Genomic DNA, 17,903 nt, shown 5'->3' with positions numbered 1-17,903 from the left:
AAAATGAAATACAGAAATATCTAATTTACATAAGTATTCCCACCTCTGAGTCAATACCTTGTAGAAGCACCTGTTTTCACTTCATTATGAGGTATTGTGTGTAGACGGGTGAGAAAAAAAAAACTATTTAATCAATTTTGAGTTCATTCTATAACACAACAAAATGTGGAATAAGTCAAGGGGTATGAATACTTTCTGAAGGCACTATAATTATAGGTCATATTTCATAGAAATCTGGAAACACTGGACAGTTACTTTAAAGGTCGACTTTGTGCAAAAATGCTAAAAGAATGACTTTAAACTGTAGGCTATAACTGATCAACGCACCATCATACCAGGTTATTTAATGCTTACATTTTTTTTTTAATAAATGGAATAATATCTGTTCTCCAAAGTTGAATCCTTGGGAAGTCCCCCCCTATTGAAGTTGACATTTAAAATGGTTAAGGTAACAGTTCATGTTAGGGTTAGGTAGTAAGGGTTAAGGTTAGGATTAGGGTTAAGATAGGTGTTAAGGTTAAGGTTAGGAAGGGTTCAGGGTTCATGGTAGAGACGTCCCAAGGATCTCAAATAGCACCACCCGTATCCAAACGGGATAGGGATCCAGTTACCAACCTCCTTGACACACACCGGGTCACGTGACAGATCCTGCACATTTTAAAAAGAACGGGATACCCTACAATTCCCACCAGGGCTTCACAGAGGTGGCTAAATGACTCCCCCGTGCCAGTTGACCGACTTTCGCACCTCCGCAGCACTTCTATGCAATTGTCAGAAGAGCGTCAAAGGGACAGCGCGCAGAACGCACCAACGACCCATGAGACTTCATCATCAAACTTGTTGACGGGCGGACCGTCCTTATTTTTAATCCCAGTTTCTATTCTTGTTGATCTACAGCCTGCAGAGAAATCATATTGGAGGGCGAGAAGTGGGGCTATCCTCTGTCATTATTAATATTCGCTCGAGATGGCAGTGAACTTTAGATGCGCAGTTCAAGCCTTGGTTTTACTGGGCTGTGTGATTATCCTCAGTAACGTGCTATGTCCCGTTGGTGCGTACCTCTACAACAACCGCTATGCAGGGTAAGTAAGGATTCTCATTAATTTCTGTGCTTTGTGACTGGAAGAGTAAGTTGAATCCTAATACCTCGCATTAATTTTGAATACTTGAAGTTGAACACTTATGACGTAAAAAAAAAAGAAGAAGGTGAAAACATAAAAGGAATTATCTGTATTTTAAATGGAGCAATCAGGAGTTGCTACATCCGTTTTTGGATTTATATATTCATGAAATGTAGCCTACCCATTGATTCTCGAAGATTATAACATAGGCTATAAATGAGTCATGAGCTTAGGTAAACTGTAATACCCCATCAGAACTCAAAATATAAGCTTGTTTTACGCCAATGTTGGTAAACAAAGTAAATGTAAGCAACCACTAAAAACATAGTTAAAACAAAACATTTGATATCTTGGATGGTAGTCTTTGCATCCATAGCTCCGTCTACGAATTTGAGAGTGGTTAGGCCTACATTTCTCCAGCCCCATCCCTCAGCTTTTTACCGAAACAGAGGCGGGGATGGGCTTTGTTATTGTTTCTACTCCTGATTGCCGCTTTAAGTTGGTCTACTGAAACGAACTCTTATCTGTAGATCAAGCATGGGGTTTACTTCCTCTCATCTCCTGTGGAAAAGAGATGGATTTTTCAAAGCAACTTTGTATGTGTGACTACACTTTTTTCTCTCATATGGATAGTAAATAATCCCTGCTGGAGACATAACACATGTTTTCTACTTTGTGTATTTGAGACATATGGGACACCAAAATGTTCTGATGGATGTAAGATAAGCCTATAGTACTCACGTTTTGGCCCAGCAGCTCCTATGATAAGTGCTTGCTCGTTAGAGATGCAGCAACTGCAGTTGATACCAGACAGATAGGGGAAACTGGATCATTAGGAGACAGTATGTTTGGGGACAGAGAACCTCAGCAGAGAACCTGGCTGTGTTGAAGTTATGGAATTCACAGAGTTCTGTCAAGGTGCATGGGGCACACCGAGGGGCACAGTGGGACCGTTTTGGGCGCCTGAAGCACATTGAGGGACAGTTCAGAGTACACTTTGGGCAATTTTGGGGGGTATTCCTGAGCAAGTAATTGCTCTCCTATAGGCATAATTTCAGGGAGCTTTGAGGTAGTTTTGGGAGGCAGAGTGGGATCCCATCCCAGCTCCCCCTGTCCTTCCGTACCCCCATCCCCCCCATATACTACCCATCATTGTGACCTGTACGCTCTCGTTGGCTGGCCCTCACTACATATTCGTCGCCAAACCCACGGGCTCCAGGTCATCTATAAATCACTGCTAGGCAAATCCCCGCCTTATCTTAGCTCATTGGTCACCATAGCAACACCCACCCGTAGTATGCGCTCCAGCAGGTATATCTCACTGGTCATCCCCAAAGCCAACACCTCCTTTGGCCGCCATTCCTTCCAGTTCTCTGCTGCCAATGACTGGAACTAACTGCAAAAATCTCTGAAGCTGGAGACTCTTATCTCCCTCACTAACTTTAAGCACCTGTACACAGCCCATCTGTAATTAGCACACCCAACTACCTCATACCCATATTTGCACCCCAGTATCTCTATTTGCACATAATCTTCTGCACATCTATCACTCCAGTGTTAATACTAAATTGTAATTATTTTGCACTATGGCCTATTTATTGCCTTACCTCCATAACTTACTACATTTGCACACACTGTATATATATTTTCTATTGTGTTATTGACTGTACGTTTTTGTTTATCTCATGTGTAACTCTGTGTTGTTGTTTTTAATCGCACTGCTTTGCTTTATCTTGGCCAGGTCGCTGTTGTAAATGAGAACTTGTTCTCAACTGACCTACCTAGTTAAATAAAAAATAAAAAATATAAATATATATATATATTTATTTTTTTTCAGTGGCGGCCACAATTTGTGTGCCACGGCTAAATGCATATAGGGGAAACACTGAATACAGTAGTACACTTGTCAGATTTTGATATTGTGATACAGAAGTACTACGTACCACTATTCCCTCAACAATGGGACACACAGAGTTGGGCCTACAGAGTGGAGCGAAAACAGAATTACAGAAAAGTGCCTTCTGTCTTAGTGCCAAGGGCTAAGTTAAAAGGTTACTTCCATAGAGAAAGCTGAGTGAAATGTCAGCTTGACAGCTTAAAAGACAGCTTTAGCCTAGAAAAGAAAAGCTGCCAGTGCACAACAGGCTTTTCAGACACACTGAGACACACTGAGAAGGCAGTGCCAGTGTTTTGACAGAGAGTCTATGATCCATGGGGATCGCTATGACAAAGAAAAGATGGGTCAATTTGGGTGACGATAAAATGCTTTTCTGGAGTAGAACTAGACTGCAGCCTGGGTGGATTGTTTTGAATTCTATGGGTTGCACTTTGTCATATGATGTCATTGTCGCTCAAATCTGACTAAGAAGTGGTTATTATTTAAAATTCCATTGATAATGTATTATAGGGAAACAAAAGAGGAAGGCACTATCTGTTGTTTCACAACCAGAATGAATGGGTTTAGAAAAATAGAAATTAAATGGTGTATTGGAAGTTGCATGAGCTATACAGTTTTCAAGTTTGGGATGGAAAGTGATTTTGCCCTAGATAAAGGGCCTCTAAGTCATGTGGGCATTGAGGCTGCGTGTTGCCTTGGAGCCAGGCTGTTGGTGGCATTTCTTGTGGCCGCTGGAGTGGGGTGTGATGCCCCTTTGTTCCCTCTCTCTCTCCCTCATCCCTATAAGCAGCCCTGGGCCAACTTTGTTTAGGGGGGCCACAACACCCCGTGTCACAGGGATAAATAGCGAGGGGGAGAGAGAAAGATAAATAGAGAGAGGGAGAGGGAGAGATAGTGCTATGGAGTGAGAGAAAGGGAGTAATGAGGGTACATAGAGAAAGGGAAAGAAAACGTTAGAGAGCAATAGAAACATTTACATTTACATTTACATCATTTAGCAGACGCTCTTATCCAGAAACAAGAGAGAGGTGGTGTTATGATGATTTGTAGCTGGTTCTGCTGAGGATGGAGTCTCCTCTGTGTGTATAGCCAGGTCTGGAGTATGGACAGGCTGTGTGCTGTAAATGACTCTACTCTGTAGGGCTTACCATTGTGTTGATCCATATGCAGTGCACAGACATTTGTGGGGGTATATAAAAAAGGGCAGCTTCCCCACATTGTAAGCAAGTAGTGCCAATGACTCCTAGGCTGAAATGTGTTTTGCTCGCGCTACAGACGGCTATATCGCTCCGCTAATACTGGACTAGTAAAGGCCCAGTGCACTACTTTTGTGATCATGTATTTTTTTGTATGACAAAAAAAATATTTTATTTTATTTGTTTTATTATTCAGATTTTTCAGGGGGTGCTGCAGCACCCTCAGCACTCCTACTTCCTGTGGCTATGTGCTAGCTAGCTAGTTAGCTATGCTGTCAAAACAAACTTGTTTTTACTTGATTTGAGTTTGTTCTGCCGCTGACATCTGCCTCTTACTAATAAGCAGTCGAATGGCCTCATTCTTTGTGCCTAACAGAGACACACATGATGGATCCAACTTACCAGTATTCAAGTCTCCCTGCACATCGCCTGAAGCCAGTGGCCCACTGCATGCAAGTCAGAGGAGTGCACTGTTGGGGCGGGAGGGCGTGGGAGGGGGTATTTTCAGAAATTCAAGAGCTTATGAAATTAGCTAGTTGATGTGCAATTCATCACTTTTAAAATTAAAAGAGACTCAAAATACAATTTTAAAGTAATTCATAAAATTGATCAAATCCACAAAGCTGAGAGGACACTTTTTCATAGGAAGGCAAGAGGGCAGGTGCTCGGGCGCTAGTTGAGCCCTACCTGTGCACGTGCTTGCATCAGTGAGAGTATCAGGACAATAAAGAGAGTGCAATATTCAGCGCCGTCTCACCTGTGTTGTGTCTGTTGGTGAGCATGTGAATGTATGTTTGTGATGGAGTGTGAGCCAGTGCTGCATAAAGCCCTGCACCTGACACACAGATGCAGAATGTCAGGATTTGTCTTTCTGTCAGTCTGTGTGTGTGTGTGTGTGTGTGCAGTGCTTGACTTGGGCAGGAGCTCACTGGAGCTGAGTACCTGAACCTCCAATTATCTACTGCTTGAGCTCCTGTTCCTCTTATAGAATATTAGCTCAAAAGTATTTTGGAGCTCCTGCACCTAAATATAGACAGTACCAGGGCCTATTTCAGTCCAAGTCAAGCACTGTGTGCATCTGTGTGTGCGTGTGTGTGTGCGTATGTGTGTGTGTGTTAGCGATTGCTCTTCGTCTGGCAGTGGCACCGACAAATCCTTGGAAACCTAGGCAATCTCGCAAACACTTACAACTAGTGGATAGTGGACATGAACATGAGTGTGCTGTACTGCACAAGTCTATAGCCTAGTTGTGATGGCTTGTTGAGTTTATAGTAAAGTTAATATTATGAGTTCCCAAAGGAATGTAACATTGATTCCTTGAAATGATCCATGTTCCAAGAGCCGGAGGTGTCTGTGACAAGTGCTGAACTATGCCAAGTCCCATTTGTGACACACGTTCATTAAGAGTATATAGGGAACAGTTGTTTACGTTTAGTTGAAATACCCCACTCATAAATCTGTAGAACGAACAACAATCAGGATGACATTTATTTTAATGGTGCAATAAAGTGCATATGGTTTGGCAGTCTTAGAAAAAAATGTGCTATCTAGAACCAATAAGGGTTCTTCGGCTGTCCCCGTAGGAGAACCCCTTGAAGAATCATTTTTGATTCCAGGTAGAACCATTTTGTGTTCCATGTAGAACCCTTTTTGTTTGGAAGATGTTACTAGAAAGTTTAACAAGCTGATAAATGATGGCAAGCGATCACTCAGACTCAGGGACGGCCTGTTCAATAGGGCGATATGGGCGACGCACTGCCAAACGGGAAAAGGAAGGGATTTTTTTTCTAATCAATTATATCACGGCAACAGTAGTTATCAGTGTTGTAATCTGATCTGACTGCCACTAAATGTCAAATCAGGCTAAAGTCGTGCTTCAAATGGCCCCGCCCGTTTTTGGGCGATTTCAGTCAGGTTGAAAATCGCCCAGAAGTCTCTCATAGCCTGTCATGTAAAATCTATTTTTTTCAAATTTCAAAGCTTTCAATACATTCTCTATGGGTGTCTGTGGGCTTGCACTTACGCTTTCGTCATACGTGACGTAACCATGAACGTAACTAAGCAAATAGCGGCTAGCAGCGTCTCTTTGCGACCTGCAGTGTGGCGTTATTTTATGTTTTTAATTTGTACACTTAGTGGCGTTATTTTATGTTTTTAATTTGTACACTTAGTTTACAAACATTCTGCCAACCATGGATTTCGAGTGGTGGGTTTTGGACTGATCTTGTTGATCGTGTACATACCCGCTACGAACGGACTAAATAATGAAAACGTTCCTGGCAGCGGAATCCAATACAGCTGGGAGACTTGGCTGGATGACAGAGTCCCGGACAGAGAAGTGGAGCCGGCCGGCTTCACCCTGGTCGGAGCGGACCTCGATCTGACAGTCACAGGGAAAATCGATCCTGGTAAGAGAGCGACTCTGTACCCCCGAGCCCCGACATTGAACTGCTTTCTGTGTCACTGTGACCTTACTATCTGCCCCGTGAGTTCCCCAATTGTTTGTTACCGTTGTGTACTGTTGATAATCACAAGTTTACTGGAGAACTGAGACCAAGTAGAGACTTTGGACAGGGTGGATATGGTATAATAAAGGCAGTTTATTCAGAGGTAAAGATATCTGGAATCGCGTGCATGGACTCGTTCGTCAAACTCTTAGGGAGCTATCTGAAGAGAGCCCCGAAAACATTGTGTGCTGACATTTTATACAATAAATGATGTAGGTTGAATCTAGTAGTTCTGATCTTCTGATTGGTCCTGATGAGTTGGGCGAGGTCCCCTCCACTGTTGCATTGGCTCTGAGTCGGGTTCTCTGTCTTCAAATGTTCAGCCTAAAGAGAGGGGATTTTTTGTGTGTGTGTGTGTGTGTGTGTTTAACAGTGATGATGTGTGTGTGTGTGTGTGTGTTTAACAGTGATGATGTGTGTGTGTGTGTGTGTTATCAGTGATGATGTGTGTGTGTGTGTGTGTGTGTGTCCTCAGAGCAAGAACTCGTGAGTTGGAAGAACTGAGAGACCTATGGCGTGGGTGTTGTCCTTGGCCACCTGCTGACAAGGCTGACAAGATAGGACTCTTTTGTCCATTGTTATAGGATAGGAACAGCATTGATTGAAAACAAACGCCCAACACAAAATGGGTCATGCACAAGATTTTAGTCAGACCAAGCTATAACATTATATATTTACTACGACAGTACATTCAACCAAAAGCTAATATAACAAAGGCATCAGAGATTATTTATAATCTGTCACAGAAACTGGAATCCATCTCCCCAGATCAGTCAATAAATGCTTCTGGTATTGACTTATATGCTGCCCCTGTCTTCATGTTGTTGCTGGACATATCTTTTTTTAAATGTGTGTAGGTCACCTAAATCATCAGAAAAATTGCCCCTCCTGAGAATTTTTTCAGGAGCCGCCACTGCTCAGACTTAATTATTGCAAGCTGTTATAATAATTAATGGTATCATACACATACTGTTAATAGTTTCATTTCAAATATAATTTAAATCGGACTGGAAATGTATACCTATGCAAAGCTTTACAGTACAGTATGAATCTGGTCGCTGAGTTGATTTACTGTGTGGAGAGATATGAAAGCCAGTCCATGAAACCAGATACTAAGCTTAGGTGGTTGATATGGTTTCAGTTAGTCAAACACAAGGGATACTTGTGGGCCTAGCAGAGTGGCTTCCTTCTTACGATGTTGTTGTCTTTATGACGGTATCGTTAGTGTAGATTTATTTTCAGTGTGTCTAGGGAAAGCCTTTATATCCTATGAAGACAGGAGATTCAGAAGCAGTGTTAGACAGATGAGAATAAGAATTGACTACTAGCCCCCATGGAACATCAGAATCAGATTAAGTGTATTTCATTAATCTGTTTCCCATGTTTACACCTGAAAGGAATTGCCAGGGCTTCAAACAGTCATATGATTGATGTTGTTTGCTACTGTATCTAATAATGTGGTATGGATTTTTTTGTTATTTTCACCAATGTGTTGCATAGTCAGGTTCAGGGCTCTGCATTACGATACTATTGGTCATACATCCTCCAAAGTATTTTGCTGTGTGACCTGGAATTTAGATTTAGCATTAGTGTGCCTAGAGAAATATTCACCCAGATAATAAGCTATATTGAATGACAAAATTATATGTGCCGTTGGGAGGAAGCAAAGTTGTTACATTTGTATTGTCCGGTGTGTGAAAAGTCAATAGGCTAGACTACATTGTATAATTTCACCTCACCTGTGAGCGTGAACAGAAAATTCAGCAACTCTTGGAGGACAGTGGATTGGAAGGTTCTTCATCGTTGTTAAAAAAACTCAGCCAAAGAGTTTTCAAACCTATAGTTTTCAAACCATCTATAGGCTCTTTGCCTCAGCCTTTAGGTCTAACAGAAGGGAAAAGTGTTTTATATATTTCTAAATTGTCTGTATGGTTTCAAGGACCAATCACAATGGGAATACAAAACAAAACATGATGTGATTGGTAAATTAGTTTAAAAAATCTGACCAATAGGAGGCCAATTTGAAATATATAAAAACCCACTGCATTTGCCGCTCTGTAAACCCTCTCTTACCTGGAAAGTCCGGTAGCCACAGTGCTCACTTCCCTTTGCACCTCACCTGCGAGAACCATGATGCGCACGGGCATGTCTGATTAGGCTTTGCTGTACCACCTGTGAGCAGGGCCTACTATAGAGCACAGCCCCTTGTCTGTCATGCTTTACACCTTTACAATTCAGAAAACCGCTTGTCTCTAGCCCAAATCACTTGTCTCTAGCCCAAACCATTCAAAAGTTATGACTCCTATTACCTGAGCTATTATATATAATATAATATAATATATAATATAATATAATATATATATAATATATAATATAATGCCATTTAATGCCATAAATCGCGGATTTACGGGTCACATTTTATAATTTCATAAACCATGTCTCGGACCCTACACTAAGCCTACTTGCTGGCCACTAACTGTTTGTTTGATAACAATCGACCTTATCCAGTTATGTAACCTAAATACATGGCTCTGATGTAACCTAGCTGGATAACAACCTAAGATGGCATTAGGAGAAAGGAATGGGGCGCCAAATAGTTTTTTCAGGAGACGTGCTTCAAAAGTAATCTAGGCATAGCTATATCTAAATCAATTTAAATCAATCTCTTTTTCTGGTGCTAAATACTGTTCACTGGTGCTCCTAACCAGTGCTACCAATGAAAAAAATTAATTTAGGGCACCAGTTAAGGGAAATTCAATACAATGATATACAATAGTACGCTAAACATTTACATTACATTTACGTCATTTAGCAGACGCTCTTATCCAGAGCGACTTACAAATTGGTGCATTCACCTTATAGCCAGTGGGATAACCACTTTACAATGTTATTTTTTTTTTTTTTTGGGGGAGGGGGGGGGTGTAGAAGGATTACTTTATCCTATCCCAGGTATAGGATATTTTTGGTTTTATATTTTCTATGAATCATAGTTATGAATCATAGCTAAGGCTTACTACTGGCATGCTTTATTTTCATGAAATCTCACTATATATATACAGTGAGGGGAAAAAAGTATTTGATCCCCTGCTGATTTTGTAAGTTTGCCCACTGACAAAGAAATGATCAGTCTATAATTTTAATGGTAGGTTTATTTGAACAGTGAGAGACAGAATAACAACAAATAAATCCAGAAAAACTCATGTCAAAAATGTTATAAATTGATTTGCATTTTAATGAGGGATATAAGTATTTGACCCCCTCTCAATCAGAAAGATTTCTGGCTCCCAGGTGTCTTTTATACAGGTAACGAGCTGAGATTAGGAGCACACTCTTAAAGGGAGTGCTCCTAATCTCAGCCTGTTACCTGTATAAAAGACACCTGTCTACAGAAGCAATCAATCAATCAGATTCCAAACTCTCCACCATGGCCAAGACCAAAGAGCTCTCCAAGGATGTCAGGGACAAGATTGTAGACCTACACAAGGCTGGAATGGGCTACAAGACCATCGTCAAGCAGCTTGGTGAGAAGGTGACAACAGTTGGTGCGATTATTCGCAAATGGAAGAAACACAAAAGAACTGTCAATCTCCCTCTGCCTGGGGCTCCATGCAAGATCTCACCTCGTGGAGTTGCAATGATCAAGAGAACGGTGAGGAATCAGCCCAGAACTGCACGAGGACAGACTGCACTTGTGAAGGTGGTAAATGACCTTTTAATGGCGTCAGACCGAGGCTCTGCATCTGTCCTCGTGCTACTAGACCTTAGTGCTGCCTTTGACACTATCGATCACCACATTCTTTTGGAGAGACTGGAAACCCAAATTGGTCTACACGGACAAGTTCTGGCCTGGTTTAGATCTTACCTGTCGGAAAGATATCAGTTTGTCTCTGTGAATGGTCTGTCCTCCGACAAATCAACTGTACATTTCGGTGTTCCTCAAGGTTCCGTTTTAGGACCACTATTGTTTTCACTATATATTTTACCTCTTGGGGATGTTATTCGAAAACATAATGTTAACTTTCACTGCTATGCGGATGACACACAGCTGTACATTTCAATGAAACATGGTGAAGCCCCAAAATTGCCCTCGCTAGAAGCCTGTGTTTCAGACATAAGGAAGTGGATGGCTGAAAACTTTCTACTTTTAAACTCGGACAAAACAGAGATGCTTGTTCTAGGTCCCAAGAAACAAAGAGATCTTCTGTTAAATCTGACAATTCATCTTGATGGTTGTAAAGTCGTCTCAAATAAAACTGTGAAGGACCTCGGCGTTACTCTTGACCCTGATCTCTCTTTTGCGAACATATCAAGACTGTTTCAAGGACAGCTTTTTTCCATCTACGTAACATTGCAAAAATCAGAAATGTTCTGTCCAAAAATGATGCAGAAAAAATTAATCCATGCATTTGTTACTTCTAGGTTAGACTACTGCAATGCTCTACTTTCCGGCTACCCGGATAAAGCACTAAATAAACTTCAGTTAGTGCTAAATACGGCTGCTAGAATCCTGACTAGAACCAAGAAATTTGATCATATTACTCCAGTGCTAGCTTCCCTACACTGGCTTCCTGTTAAGGCAAGGGCTGATTTCAAGGTTTTACTGTTAACCTATAAAGCGTTACATGGGCTTGCTCCTACCTATCTTTCCGAGTTGGTCCTGCCGTACATACCAATACGTACGCTACGGTCACAAGACGCAGGCCTCCCTAATTGTCCCTAGAATTTCTAAGCAAACAGCGGGAGGCAGGGCTTTCTCCTATAGATCTCCATTTTTATGGAACAGTTTGCCTACCCATGTGAGAGACGCAGACTCGGTCTCAACCTTTAAGTCTTTACTGAAGACTTATCTCTTCAGTAGGTCATATGATTGAGTGTAGTCTGGCCCAGGAGTGTGAAGGTGAACGGAAAGGCTCTGGAGCAACGAACAGCCCTTGCTGTCTCTGCCAGGCCGGTTCCCCTCTCTCCACTGGGGTTCTCTGCCTCTAACCCTGTTACAGGGGCTGAGTCACTGGCTTGCTGGTGCTCTTTCATGCCGTCCCTAGGAGGGGTGCGTCACTTGAGTGGGTTGAGTTACTGACGTGATCTTCCTGTCTGGGTTGGCGCCCCCCTTGGTTTGTGCTGTGGTGGAGACCTCTGTGGGCTATACTCGGCCTTGTCTCAGGATTGTAAGTTGGTGGTTGAGGATATCCCTCTGGTGGTGCGGGGGCTGTGCTTTGGCAGAGTGGGTGGGGTTATATCCTTCCTGTTTGGCCCTGTCCGGGGTTTCTTCGGATGGGGCCACAGTGTCTCCGGACCGCTCCTGTCTCAGCCTCCAGTATTTATGCTGCAGTAGTTTATGTGTCGGGGGGCTGGGGTTAGTTGGTTATACCTGGAGTACTTCTCCTGTCTTATCCAGTGTCCTGTGTGAATTTAAGTATGCTCTCTCTAATTCTCTCGTTCTCTCTTTCTCTCTGAGAACCTGAGCCCTAGGACCATACGTCAGGACTACCGGGCATGCTGACACCTTGCTGTCCCCAGTCCGCCTGGCCTTGCTGCTATTCCAGTTTCAACTGTTCTGCCTGCGGTTACGAAACCCCTACCTGTCCCAGACCTGCTGTTTTCAACTCTTAATGATCGGCTATGAAAAGCCAACTGAGAGACCTGAGCCCTAGGACCATACGTCGGGACTACCGGCCGTGGTGACTCCTTGCTGTCCCCAGTCCGCCTGGCCTTGCTGCTATTCCAGTTTCAACTGTTCTGCCTGTGGTTATGGAACCCCTACCTGTCCCAGACCTGCTGTTTTCAACTCTTAATGATCGGCTATGAAAAGCCAACTGAGATTTATTCCTGATTATTATTTGACCATGCTTGTCACTTATGAACATTTTTGAACATCTTGGCATGGTTCTGTTATAATCTCCACCCGGCACAGCCAGAAGAGGACTGGCCACCCCTCATAGCCTGGTTCCTCTCTAGGTTTCTTCCTAGGTTTTGGCCTTTCTAGGGAGTTTTTCCTAGCCACCGTGCTTCTACACCTGCATTACTAGCTGTTTGGGGTTTTAGGCTGGGTTTCTGTACAGCACTTCGAGATATTAGCTGATGTAAGAAGGGCTATATAAAATAAAATTGAACTACACAGGAGGATCTTGTCAATGATCTCAAGGCAGTTGGGACCATAGTCACCAAGAAAACAATCGGTAACACACTACGCCGTGAAGGACTGAAATCCTGCAGCGCCCGCAAGGTCCCCCTGCTCAAGAAAGCACATATACAGGCCCGTCTGAAGTTTGCCAAAGAACATCTGAATGATTCAGAGGAGAACTGGGTGAAAGTGTTGTGGTCAGATGAGACCAAAATCGAGGTCTTTGGCATCAACTCAACTCGCCGTGTTTGGAAGAGGAGGAATGCTGCCTATGACCCCAAGAACACCATCCCCACCGTCAAACATGGAGGTGGAAACATTCTGCTTTGGGGGTGTTTTTCTGCTAAGGGGACAGGACAACTTCACCGCATCAAAGGGACGATGGACGGGGCCATGTACCGTCAAATCTTGGGTGAGAACCTCCTTCCCTCAGCCAGGGTTTTGAAAATGGGTCGTGGATGGGTATTCCAGCATGACAATGACCCAAAACACACGGCCAAGGCAACAAAGGAGTGGCTCAAGAAGAAGCACATTAAGGTCCTGGAGTGGCCTAGCCAGTCTCCAGACCTTAATCCCATAGAACATCTGTGGAGGGAGCTGAAGGTTCGAGTTGCCAAACGTCAGCCTCGAAACCTTAATGACTTGGAGAAGATCTGCAAAGAGGAGTGGGATAAAATCCCTCCTGAGATGAGTGCAAACCTGGTGGCCAACTACAAGAAACGTCTGATCTCTGTGATTGCTAACAAGGGTTTTGCCACCAAGTACTAAGTAATGTTTTGCAGAGGGGTCAAATACTTATTTCCCTCATTAAAATGCAAATCAATTTATAACATTTTTGACATGCGTTTTTCTGGATTTTTTTGTTGTTATTCTGTCTCTCACTGTTCAAATAAACCTACCATTAAAATTATAGGCTGATCATGTCTTTATCAGTGGGCAAACGTACAAAATCAGCAGGGGATCAAATACTTTTTTCCCTCACTGTAAAGGTTATGTTAAGTTCGCCTTGTCTACGTTTAGATCTTTTCAAATCATGTAAATGTGTGTGGTAGGTCTTTAGTTTAATGCTTGGATCTTAATGTGCGTTCATGTTATTTAAGACCCCTGATTCTTACCTGTCTCAATTTAATCTGTGTTGTAATAACACATCTCTGTCCCATCACATCACCTGTGTGTGGAACACAAGATGCTGTAACACTATCCTATAATGATCTGTCAGCCAAATTGTTTGGCACTGGTATGAACCTGTCATCCATCCCAGCTCTCACACTAAAACAGGACCCAGCCCTTCCCTTAACCCTGCTGGAACATCTCTCTCGCTATTAAGTGTAATTCTCCAGTCATGTCAAAAACGTAGAATGCATTAACTCTGACACTATGGCTGAGAAATGTCATAGAGTGATGTGCTCTTGGAACTCTTTCATCCTGACTGTGGTTTGTTTAGGGGACAGGTTATGTCTACTTACAGACACAGATAGGTGGGCCTTATGAGGTAGTTAGTAGCGCCAGTACCACACCCTACTCTAGGGAGTCCTCAGCGACACAAAGATCCTCTTCTGTCACTAGGGAATTAAAGATGCGTTACAGTATAAAGGTTTTGTATCATTTCAGACAGTAGTTTTGAAAGTAGCGCTCAGGAGCCAAAACGGGTCCCTGAAAATGTTGCACAATTGTGTTCACAACGTCATCCATTTCTTATGATATGTTCTGTCCTGCAAAAAATAGAAAAATACATTAAATCATTGCAATTCGTACACTATGTTACGAATTTGTAAGTGCTTAAGATCCCGTTCAATCTCTTTAAAAATGGAGAGGAGAACCATAGGAGCTACACTATCATGCTGTACTGTGTAATACAGCGGTTCCCAAACTAGGGGTCGCGATATGAAAATGGGGTCACAGGAAATGTTCCAAAATCCTGAAGAAAATATTATATATACAAAAATATATATATATTATAATATCGTCTTTGTATCTCAAAATCATTTTAATGTGGTTAACCTTAAAAATCTAAATGAAAATTATTCAAATCTAAAAGATACAATTCAACCAGAGAGTGCCCTTATATTATGGGAAAAGGCTGCACTTGACTTGCGCTTGAATTATTCCCACAGTCAATGGCTAGGCCCACTACGCTATGAAACCACACACAATTGCAGAAACACTGATATTACCGGCCGCAATTGATATGGTGAAAACAACGTGTGGGGAGGCAGAGGCACAGAAACTCACATCAATACCTTTGTCAGATAACACTGTTAAACAAAGAATTTATGCTCTGACTGAATGACTCAAACTCCCCAGCTTATGCTCTCCAAATGGACGTTAGCTGTGAGGTCCAAGATGCCCATGCATTTACTTTTGTTCACTATATGTGTCGGGGGATTCACGAGGACATATTGTTCTGTCTCACGATTCCCGAGCATGAAACGGCATAGGGGATGTTCAGTGTGCTGTGTGGCTATATTGATGAAAAACAGATGCCATATAAAATCGAATGGTGGGCTTTTGGACAGATGGGGCTCCATCTATGGCGGGACGGCGGGCAGGCCTCTGCCATATGGACGCATTGTATGATACACCGAGAGCAACTGGCGGCAAAAGAGCTGAGCATCTGTGGCATTGTGTTGTGTGACAATACTGCACATTTTAGAGTGGCCTTTTATTGTCCCCAGCACAAGGTGCACCTGTGTAATGATCATGCTGTTTAATCAGTTTCTTGATATGCCACACCTGTCAGGTGGATGGATTACCTTGGCAAAGGAGAAATGCTCACTAACAGGGATGTAAATGCATTTGTGCACAACATTTTAGAGAAATTAGCTTTTTGTGTGTATGGAACATTTCTGGGATCCTTTATTTCAGCTCATGAAACATGGGACCAACACTTGTTGCGTTGATATTTTTGTTCAGTATAGTAACTCCCTTGACTGTTTAGTAGAAACAGCATATAGAACAGAAACGCATACATGTTACTTAACTTAACTGCTTCCCTCTGCTTCTTCAGTGATCAAGTCTTCAGGATAACTCCCAGCAACAAGGAGGAGGTTCAGGTGCTCAAGAAACTCCTGGGAAACATCAAGGTAACGATGTCCTGTCTTTAATAGTCTCACTCTCTCTCTCTCTCTCTCGCTCTCGCTCTCGCTCTCACACACACACACACACACACACACACACACACACACACACACACACACACACACACACACACACACACAATTAATCCAGTCATCATTCCTGATGATTATGACAGAGTGGTTGTTTAAAACCCCTTAAGGTCGATGTCCTCGCCACGAGGGAATCTAATTAGCACAATACAAAAATCATCATACAAATCTGTCAGTTTAAGCTAGAGATATCAGTTTTTTTTTGCATTGGATGCGTCTCAATCCACCGCATCCGCCTATGTCGCACTTCCGCATCTGTGGTGAAAGGTGACATAGCTAGAGCGGTGTTTGTGATACCATCAGACATCCCGAAAATTGGTCTTCTCACAAAATCGTCTGTAGAGTCCGAACGGTTTGGCCTACAAATTATTATGACCCCTCTATGGAAAGATGAACACGATGGTGTTCTCCGTTTTGCTCTACGACCTCCACAAGTGTCAGGAGACTAGTCTGAAGTCGCTACAGCCGATCTGCCAACTTCTATTTGTAGCGTCCAAACCGTTTGGGCTGCACACTAAAATGACCCCTCTGTGTAAAGGTGAGACTCTCACGAACGTGTACATGTCAGTTGTTTTGCTCTTGGACGCCCATCAGGTCTCACGAGACTTGTCTGAAGGTCCCCCGGACCAGTTGAAAAAATTTATGGAAGTATATATGGAGACTGTTTAATGCCAAAAATATGGGGTTAAATACATGTCCTGATCTTTCTTATATCTCTCAGATATAGGAGAGAACAAACTTCCTTTTGATATGTTTTGGGGACTATATGTTGTTCCATGTAGTGAATATTTATTCAATGCGTTTGTATGGGTTAATAGCAGTAAGGCCCAAAAAAACGTTATCAAATAACTTTTGATACTTCAAGGGATCTTAAAATTCAAAATCTAAAAGCTAAATTATCCTTGGTATGACCTTCTTAAAACAATTCCATATAGCTTAGTAGCCCCCCCATTTGGGAACAATTACATAGCAATGCCAGGAACACCGGTGACCTTCCTGCTCTTTCCTTTCCTTGACGATAAACTCCCAGCAGTGGGACTGATGTTATTAGTGAAGTATGAAAATGGGACTGGAACCTGCCTGGGCGGTCAAGGTTAATATATGAAAACTGGGTCGAATTGATAAATTCACATTTGCACATGGATACAGCCGTCCCACTTTAGCATGTTTTGAGCAGTGGTATGTTGAGCAGAGTTTGTCAGTGGTGGGCTGTGTTTAGTTGGCTTGGCTTTGGCTGTTATGGCCTGTGTTGGGTAGTATTTCACTGCTAGGGGCTATTTGGTAGTGTTTGAGATATGTTTGGGTTGTGTTGGGAACTGTTTGGGCTGTTATAGTTATCCTTTGCCAGGTTCAGATATCTACAGATGTAGGATCTTAATTTGATCACCCCTTTTTTCAGGATAATTTTTTCAACGTTTAGTGTATTTGAGGTTTAAAAAGGCTTCTGAATGTATCAACCCCTACAAAAATGTCCATTAATTATAATCAACATAATAATTCACATTTCCTGTTGCTGCAGGATTATTTTCCTAGTGTAGCAAACTGGCTCAAATTAAGATCCTACATCTGTATTAGGGTTCAGGGTTGGGTTGAACTGTCCTGACAACCAGAAAGACTAGCTCAGAGAGGGAAACAAGTGACATAGAGGGGAAAAAGTAAACTGACCCAAAAAGTCGTGATTTATTGTTCTGATGGCTAAATAACCAGACATTGTTTGGTGGATCCCCCACATGTTGGTCTTGGTCTGGCCTGAGTCTGTGTCTAAGGAGTGACAGTGGGCCTGGAGATGGTGGCTACTGTTTGGACAGCTGCTGTTGAGACATGTTTTTCTTAGCTTAGCCGCGTTGCGCCGCAACGTCCTCTGTGCCAAAGTCACACTCCTCACCTTCACAGA

General features: G+C 42.5%; 1 protein-coding gene across 1 annotated transcript in view; it reads left to right on the top strand.

Moving 5' to 3' along the window:
* The first annotated feature begins 656 nt into the window (after positions 1–656).
* Positions 657–17,903, top strand: part of LOC121549862 (carboxypeptidase A6) — a 49,615-nt gene continuing 32,368 nt past the window's right edge. The window contains exons 1-2 of the mRNA XM_041861812.2: positions 657–1,082; positions 15,850–15,925. Of these exons, the coding sequence (XP_041717746.1) occupies positions 967–1,082; positions 15,850–15,925 (192 nt within the window). The 5' untranslated portion in view covers positions 657–966. The remainder of the gene's footprint in view (positions 1,083–15,849; positions 15,926–17,903) is intronic.

Source organism: Coregonus clupeaformis, chromosome 34, assembly GCF_020615455.1.
Source record: "Coregonus clupeaformis isolate EN_2021a chromosome 34, ASM2061545v1, whole genome shotgun sequence".
Lineage (NCBI taxonomy): Eukaryota > Metazoa > Chordata > Actinopteri > Salmoniformes > Salmonidae > Coregonus > Coregonus clupeaformis.
The sequence above is the reverse complement of the archived record's forward strand: the minus strand, read 5'-3'. Positions and strand labels throughout refer to the sequence as shown.